The sequence below is a fragment of the Solanum pennellii genome, chromosome 11 (assembly GCF_001406875.1).
Source record: "Solanum pennellii chromosome 11, SPENNV200".
Lineage (NCBI taxonomy): Eukaryota > Viridiplantae > Streptophyta > Magnoliopsida > Solanales > Solanaceae > Solanum > Solanum pennellii.
Window position 1 is genome coordinate 61,417,461 of NC_028647.1, and position 8,560 is coordinate 61,426,020.

At 36.7% G+C, this 8,560-nt stretch overlaps 1 protein-coding gene across 1 annotated transcript; it reads left to right on the top strand.

Annotated features, from left to right (window-relative positions):
* Window positions 1–452: 452 nt before the first annotated feature.
* Window positions 453–8,560, top strand: LOC107002892 (U-box domain-containing protein 13-like). The gene is made up of 4 exons (XM_015201092.2): window positions 453–981; window positions 4,021–4,137; window positions 4,293–4,742; window positions 7,023–8,560. The coding sequence occupies exons 1-4, from the start codon at window positions 709–711 to the stop codon at window positions 8,172–8,174; spliced, it is 1,992 nt and encodes a 663-aa protein (XP_015056578.1). The 5' UTR covers window positions 453–708; the 3' UTR covers window positions 8,175–8,560.

An 8,560-nucleotide genomic window follows, 5' to 3' on the forward strand; every position in this document is an offset into this window, starting at 1 on the left:
TCAAAATCTGAAAAAGTAAACGTACGAACTAATCGAAAGAGACTCGACATCTATTGTATATATCTAAAATAATTTTAATAATATATAAATAATAAAATTTTTCGTCGAAGAAGATTCAGACAATCCCTGACATATTGCTGACTTCACTGCCTACATAAATGTGAAATGCTACATACACCCTATTTCACTTATTTTTTTTCCTTATAAACCCTATGCAAGGAATTGCTATTTAAAAAAAAAAAAAAAGATGAAAGTGTACGTTATTATTATTCATCAAAAACCTTGGTTTAAGTATTGAAGATCTAACCCTAGTTAAGCCAAAAAAGGAATAATCTCAAAATCTAACCCTAGTTAAGCCAACTCAATAACACCTCAAGCCGAGCCACATACCAAAAATATATATTTAAAAGAAATTATATATATAAAAATAATATACACAAATAAAATAAAAAAACATTTCACCTCCTTGTCCCCATTTCTCTCTGTACTCTCAAACTCTCAATTCCATAGACTCAAATTAAAATAAAAAACGCCATTTTTTCTCTTCAACTTTCTCTTTCTCTCTCTAACTCATGGAGTCGACCAAGTCGACCACGACGACCATCTCCGGCGACCTTTTCTTTCAAATTTAGCAACAAAATCAAACCTTCATTTTGATTCTTCAAACATATTTTTTTTGAATTTTTTTTTTTTTGGATCTTTGAAGCAATGGGAGAAGAAGATAAAGGAGAAGTAGCTAAAAAGTTGATTGAAATAGTTAATGATATATCGAGCATATCGGATTATAGAATTTCTGTGAAGAAACAGTTCTGTAATTTAGCTCGAAGGCTCAAGTTGTTGACTCCAATGTTCGAAGAGATTCGTGATAGCAAAGAGAAATTACCCATTGAATCTATGAAATCGTTGCTTTCATTAAAAAAAGCTCTTGAATCTGCTAAGGAATTGCTCAAATTTGGTAGCGAAGGCAGTAAGATTTATCTGGTGCGTATGTTTTAAATTCAGCTTAGATTTTCTCAGTTTGATTTTGTGTTTTACTTGTTTGAAATTAATTGAAGTTTGTTAAGCTGATTCTGTTTGAAATTTAGTGAAAAAATTGTTTATTTGCTGAAATGATTGGGTAATTAATTTAATGGTAGTAAATGCTTTACATTTTCTGTTTGATTTTTTAGGATTAATGATGGATTTGTTTCTGATTAATTTCCACATTGAAGAATTTTGAGATGAAACCTCTAGAAAAGATTTGATTTTTTTCCACTGTTTTCTAAAATTCCTCCGTTTTTTGGTATTCGTGGTGTCTGAGTCAGCTTGGCGCATCTTCACTACTTCCACGTGATACCTGAGCTGACTCATTTTCACTAATTTCACGTTATATCTGCCAGCTCAGCAATGCAATAGGTATGAGGTAACTCTGTCTACCAAAGATAAAGACAAATAGTGAAATAAATTCCTCTAGTTTTTCTTTTTGGTATGCGTGATGTCTGAGCAAGCTTGACACATCTTCACTAATTCCATGTGATTAGCTGAACTGGCTCATCTTCACTAATTCCACGTGATACATGCCAGCTCAGCAATAGGTATCATGTAACTCTGTCAACCAAAGATAGGACAAATGACAAAATAAACTCCTCTAGTTATGAATCATTAGATCAGTGACAAAGAAAAAAGGTCCAAAATCATCCCTCATCTTTGGGTTTAGACTCAAAATAATCCGTTTATCTTCCCATTGGAGCACTAATAGTCCTCTTTTTTTGCCAAAGAATGGTGCATTTTCGGTCTCCTCCAACATTTTCCATCTATGACTTATAGGAAAATTTATGATCTAAAAAAGTTATGATTTTTTCGTAGGAAACTTACCAAAGTAAAATAACCAGAGCTACAAATTTTAAATTTATGGAACTCAAGTAAGAAATAAAGTAACATACAAAATATGGATTGTGGAGATGCTTACACTTTTATTAACCACTATTCACATAGGAATTTAAGTTTTGCGATTTAATGATATTAATTCTGGTGAGAGTTTTGGCAAGTTGATCAGAAAAACACAAAGTTTGATACTTGAAATCTTGCCGAGAATGCTAACTGTGTCTTTTTCTATAGATTCAGTTCACACTTAAAAAAAGTGAGCAACAAGAAGAAAATAAAGATAAATGGACTTACTTACGGTAAAATCATTGTTTTCCCCTAAAACTGAGTCTTAAAGTAACAATTGAATTATAATGACCAAATAGTATGTTTTTAATGCTAAATTACTTGTCAATGAGTATGATCAAGCTATGAGCAATAATAACAGACAATAAAATAGTGATTATAAGAGAAAATGAGAATATTTTTAATCATCTCCAGCGTAATTGTCTAGCAACATCACTGGGAAAAGCAAGAGCTTGCATTTCAATTCAGAGAGTAACGTAGTTCTTGCGATGAAATCATATAGGTTTGGAGTGAGGGGAAGGGATGTATTTTATGACCTAACCCTAAGTAACATTTCCCGCGTATTCCGGCTGTCATAATGACCATTATCATTTATTGCATATTTAACCATTTCATGTGTGAGTGACTGATGGAGAGAATCCTGGATTCACAGGAAGCAGTTATAGATGAAGACTTATCCGGTCTCACCTCCCTGGATCTAGATGGGTCGGCATAACTGTACTAGGCCTTCAATGGATTAAGATAGCTTTACGGGGTACAATTTTAGGCCACACGTGGTTTCTCCAACAAAGGAAATAGACAGAAAATGTTGGAGGAGACTAGAAATGCATTATCTTGTCAAAGAAGAAAGATTATTAGTGTTCCATGTCAAAGATAACGGATCATTTTGAATCTAAACTCAAAGATAAGGGACAATATTGATCTTTTTCTCGTGATATGATGTTGCAAATTAGCTAGAAAGGATAAGTGAGTACACTGATAAGGTGAATGAAATATTCTTTTTCATTTTTATAATAACGCTTGTTGTTGCTGCCAGTAAACTAAGATTTTCGAGATTATGGTAGAGATTTTCTCTTTAAGTTAGTCTCGAGTAGGCTGGCTTTACAATCTACGCTAACTCAATCTGTGTATGGGAAGTGTTGGCTCTGGTTGTATTTCTGTCCTTTTAGTGTGCAGTCATTTATTATATTTGAAACATCCATGGCACCTATAGATTTTGACCCTCATAATACTCTCTTCGTACATGAAAATACACAGTAAATGGATAATGGATCCTGCCAATTGTGTCTGCTAGACGGTTGAAGATTCTATTAATGAATGTGGCTCACTTGTGGACTCTGATTTTGTTTCACATGGCTTTAATGTTGGATGTACTTTTGGATTCCTGTAATCCCCAACGCTGATGGATTTTGATAATCCATAATGCATACTCTGGTTCAGGATTGCAAGCAATTAATAATGCAACAACACACAATTACTTGATTAGAGTTATCATTCGAACTTTTCGGGAAGTTTGATTTCCACGTGGTTGATGGTCTAGCTTCCAACTTTTCAGTTGAAATCTCCATGTATTCTCACATCTAGATATCATTTCCTACTCAGGATGCTCGTATGATACATTAATCTAATACTACTGGAAGGAGGGTCATTTTCTCTAACTTATGACTGAAGATTTCTTGGAGAAATTCCACTACTTGTTCTTCCTAGCCTTTTAAGGATGATCCTGTTCTTTTGCCGCAAGATTTCTTTGATAATTAACTTCTAGGAATGTGGTCCCTTGTGAACTTTACATTAACTAATTGATTGACCTGATATCCAAACACGATAAACTGACTCGGTCTTTAGGATGTCAAGAGATGTCTGAACGTGTGATTTACGATTTGCATTGCCTAATGATATTCTCAGAAACCAATTTTGGATTAAAGCTGGCAATTTGTATGATGCAGTTTTCTATTTCATTGTGAGTTGTGCGTTCCTTGCATGTAGGATGTCTAATCCTTGTAAAATACAGTGAGATTCTTTGAACCATCAGCGATACAATGTCCTACATAATTTTATTTAAATACTCAAGTAAATGGTGTCTATTTGCAGGTGCTAGAAATGGAGCATATCATGAATAAATTTCAAGAGCTGACATCCAAGCTTGAACAAGCTTTGAATGGAATTTATTATGAAAAGCTTGAAATATCCGACGAAGTTAAGGAACAGGTACACATGATTTTCTAATTATCTCTTCATTCCAAAAGGGAGATTTTTCTGGAAGAAGCAACATAAGTACCTGAGCTCATGATGGAATAAATGGTCTACGGTTAAACACATTTCATCTGCAGTTCTTCACCATCTATAACTTCTTCTGCTGTCAGGTTGCACTTGTCCTTTCTCAGTTCCGAAGAGCCAAAGGAAGGGTTGAAACACCTGATGCTGAACTGCATGAAGATTTGCTGTCTCTTTATAGCAGGAGTAATTACGCCGCTGTAGATCATGATGTCCTAAGGAGGTTAGTTGATAAGCTACAGCTGACCGAGTTAGATGACCTTAAACAAGAATCACTAGCTTTGCATGAAATGGTCATTGCTACTGATGGGGATCCCGAGGAGAGAATAGAGAAGATGTCAATGCTACTGAAGAAAATCAAGGACTTTGTACAGACTGAAAATCCAAACATTGATTCTTATGGAAGAGATAAGTCTTCAAATTTTAGCGGACAAGCATCTGCAGACGGAAGCCAGAAGGCCCCAGTTATACCGGATGATTTTCGTTGCCCTATTTCATTGGAGTTGATGACCGATCCCGTCATTGTTTCAACTGGACAGGTATTGATGCTGTGTCCTTTTAACCTATTGGTATAAAATTTAGTTGAAATTATCTATTTCTTGTTCGTGAATTACAGAAAGATGTTATTACCAGATTCTTCCCTTTCATCCCGTCATACTTTTACGATGATATATAACTAGTATCTTGCTTGTGTTTATGTGCACTTCTTAGCTGTCTGTCAGAATTATAGTTCATGGTGATTGCTGCAGATCTCTAATCTCAATGTTTCATTTAGGCAGCAGTATTAGATATGCGTATTTAAGAAAGGAAAAATACATAGATAGCCCCTTTAAGTTGTCTCCAACGATTACTTAAAACATTTTAACTATCAGTATGACCAGATACAAGTCGGAAAAACTGTTGCTTATAAACACCCAAGTCCATCAGACCTTATGTGTGAGTTACACTTGCCAATGACGTGTCAAATGAACCAATTAAAGAACAACACATATCTTTTTCCTTACTTTGAACTAGACCAGCTCAAAGGCTAAAAAGAGAGGCTGAATCCAGTGATCTTGAAGGTTATCCATGTCTGAACTCAATGTGAGCTTGTTTTTTTTCTAATCTCTCTTTTGTGTCAAGGTTGACAGAGAGGAGGATTATAGTGAAAGGTGGTAGAGCTACTGATTTTAGGATGAAAAAGGTTGACATGGAATTTTGGGTGAAAAAGAATGGGTATTATTGTTGGGAGATTTTGAGCGAGGGAAAAATGTTAATGCAGTATGGAACCCTCTACAAAATTTATTTAATTTCTAAAAAGGAGGAAGGTCTGATGAGAAGGCCTCACGCGCTCATATTTAACTAAAATGCACGTAATATCCCAGGTACACATCTTTGCCAAGTAGATATGTCTAAATGATCAGTGTGTCTATTTGATCCAATCTATGTATTTTGCTTTTAAGAAATGATTTTGAAGAACTATCACATCTACTAGTTATCGAAAAAGAAAAATGAACCATCACATCAACTAGTGGTCATAGCTTTTTCTAGGGAAGAGCTGCAAAAAGTGTAAATCACCATGTATGAACAAGGTTACATATTTAGTCAGTTGGTTCATACGTGCGATCACACATGAATAGAAGCAAGACAACAACTATGTCTTAGTCCCAAACAACTTGGGGTCGGCTATATGAATCTAACTAATTCATTTAAGGGCAACTCATTTCATCATCACCCCAAATACAAAAAAAAAAGGTGAAAAAAGTTCAAACCTATGTACGTAAATTTAGTAATAGTTCGTGCTTTTATTATTAGAAATCCTCTAACCTATTCCCAACTAGTAGACACTCACACAGATCTTTTTTCTCCATTGTGCCTTGTCTTTAGCTAAGTTTGCATTGATTTCAAAAAGTTATAGGTCTTATTACTCACTTCCATGTGATTTTAGGTTTATCTCGGCCCCTTTAAATACCTTCTGTCACCATGGTTTCATACCTAAGACCAGTGCATCTGTAGTTCTACACAAGGCATGATCAAACTATCTCAAGTGACCTCTCATTTTATCCTCAATACCTGCTACTTGCACCTTCTGGCTGATATCTTTATCTTTCTAATCTTGTATGCATCCATCTTAGCATTTGCATTTATGCAACACTTACATTGTGGATATCTTGGACTTTAGCGGTCGAACATTCACTACCATATGACATTGCTGGTCTTGTAACTTTTCTGTAGAGTTTATCTTTGACTTTGGTAGGGTCCTTCTATCAACACTCCGATAACATTTCTCCATTTCAATCATCCGGCTTTAACTCTATAAATCATCTATCATTCCATTCTCTTTAAATAACGAGTCTAGATATCTAAATTGCTTACATTTTGGGACCGCAATAATGTAGTCTTACCTCAACTTTTCCTCTTCTCATGTTGACTGAACTTGTTGTGCATGTATTCAAGCTTACTTCTACTTGTCCTCAAACCCATACTCTCTAAAGTAGTTTTTCATAGTCCAAGCTTTTGGTTGGAGCAGTCACTAGTCATGTCAATCAAACACAAGATCATCAGCAAATAGTGATGGAACCTCATCTTGTATCTTGATGGTTAGCTCATCCATAACTAAGGACAAGTAGGGTTCAATGTCGATTCTTGGTGCAGACCGACTGATATAGGAAACTCCTTTGTATCTCCTACTACTGTTCTCATGCTAGTGACGGCTCCTTCATTCATGTCCTTAGAAACAACATATATGATTTCCACTAGATAATAGTACTTCATTCAAAAGTGGAGTTTGAATTTCTATATTATCATTTTTACCAGGTTAATATTTTACTTTACTGCAGACCTATGAACGTTCTTGTATTGAGAAGTGGCTGGAAGCTGGACATAGCACTTGTCCTAAGACTCAACAAGCCCTCACAAGCAAATCTCTGACACCCAACTATGTATTGCGTAGCCTTATAGCACAGTGGTGTGAAGCGAATGGGATTGAACCACCTAAAAGACCAGGTAGTGCTCCACCTAAAAAGTCTGCATCTGCATGCACTCCTGCTGAGCACTCAATGATAGAGAATCTCCTGAGAAAGCTCAAATCCGGCAGCCCCGAAGAGGCGCGTTCTGCTGCAGGTGAAATCCGCCTTCTTGCTAAGCGTAATACTGATAATCGTGTTGCAATAGCTGAAGCTGGTGCCATTCCTCTGCTAGTCCATCTTCTATCCACACCTGATTCTCGAACTCAAGAGCATGCTGTTACAGCACTTCTCAACCTTTCCATTTGTGAGAATAATAAAGGACACATCGTAACTTCAGGCGCAGTACCTTGTATTGTTCATGTACTCAGGAAGGGGAGCATGGAAGCACGTGAAAATGCAGCAGCCACCCTTTTCAGCCTTTCAGTTATCGATGAAAATAAGGTCACCATTGGTTCTTCAGGAGCGATTCCTCCGCTTGTGGCGTTACTAAGTGAAGGTACACAAAGGGGAAAGAAAGACGCAGCTACAGCACTTTTCAATCTATGCATTTATCAAGGGAACAAGGGCAGGGCAATAAGGGCTGGAGTTGTACCTACATTGATGCAGCTGCTCACAAAACCTCAAGGTGGTATGGTTGACGAAGCACTTGCTATATTAGCAATCTTGTCAAGTCATCCAGAAGGGAAGGCAGCTATAGGAGCTGCAAACGCGGTTCCTGTTTTGGTAGACGTGATCGCAAATGGTTCTCCCAGAAACAAAGAAAATGCTGCTGCAGTTTTAGTACACCTCTGCTCTGGGGACCAACATCATCTGGTCGAAGCACAGCGACTTGGTTTGATAGGTCCTTTGATGGATTTAGTACAAAATGGAACCGAAAGAGGCCGAAGAAAAGCTACCCAACTGCTTGAAAGAATGAACAGACTTGCTGAGCAGACAAAACAGCCCCAGGCGCAAGCCGAGTCTCAAACTCAAAACCAGGTCTCGCGGTCACCAGCCTCATCAACTAATGCCATTGAGAGTTGAATGCATCCAAACAAGCTGTGGTATGTCGACTAAATACAACTAAATGTTCATTTGTATTCTCTAGTTCGCGTGGTGTTTTCTTTCTTGGTTCGTTTCGAAGCATTTGATGACATTTAACATGGCTTTAGAGAATGGGGGGTGGGGTGAGGGAAAGGTGGAAGATCACCAATCCTGTTCACTAAGTTATTTTATTTGTTTTTCTTGGTGTTGAAGCATATAGTGTCATGAAAATAGGCCATGGTAATGAAGGTAAGAACTGAAAACATACAGAAAGTGAAAATTGATGTGCAAAATGTCTGATGTATCATTGTAAGTTGTAAAACTTGTACAAGTGTAGTCTTCCTCAGTTTTTATCGAAGGAAATGCTTTCACCTTTTGTACATTTT

Bases quoted from the DNA above. Each gene is read 5' to 3' on its own strand.
- LOC107002892 (XM_015201092.2), top strand. From the start codon at position 709: ATGGGAGAAGAAGATAAAGGAGAAGTAGCTAAAAAGTTGATTGAAATA. The intron at 4,138-4,292 runs GTACACATGATT...TTCTGCTGTCAG, and splicing joins CCGACGAAGTTAAGGAACAG to GTTGCACTTGTCCTTTCTCA. The intron at 4,743-7,022 runs GTATTGATGCTG...ACTTTACTGCAG, and splicing joins TCATTGTTTCAACTGGACAG to ACCTATGAACGTTCTTGTAT.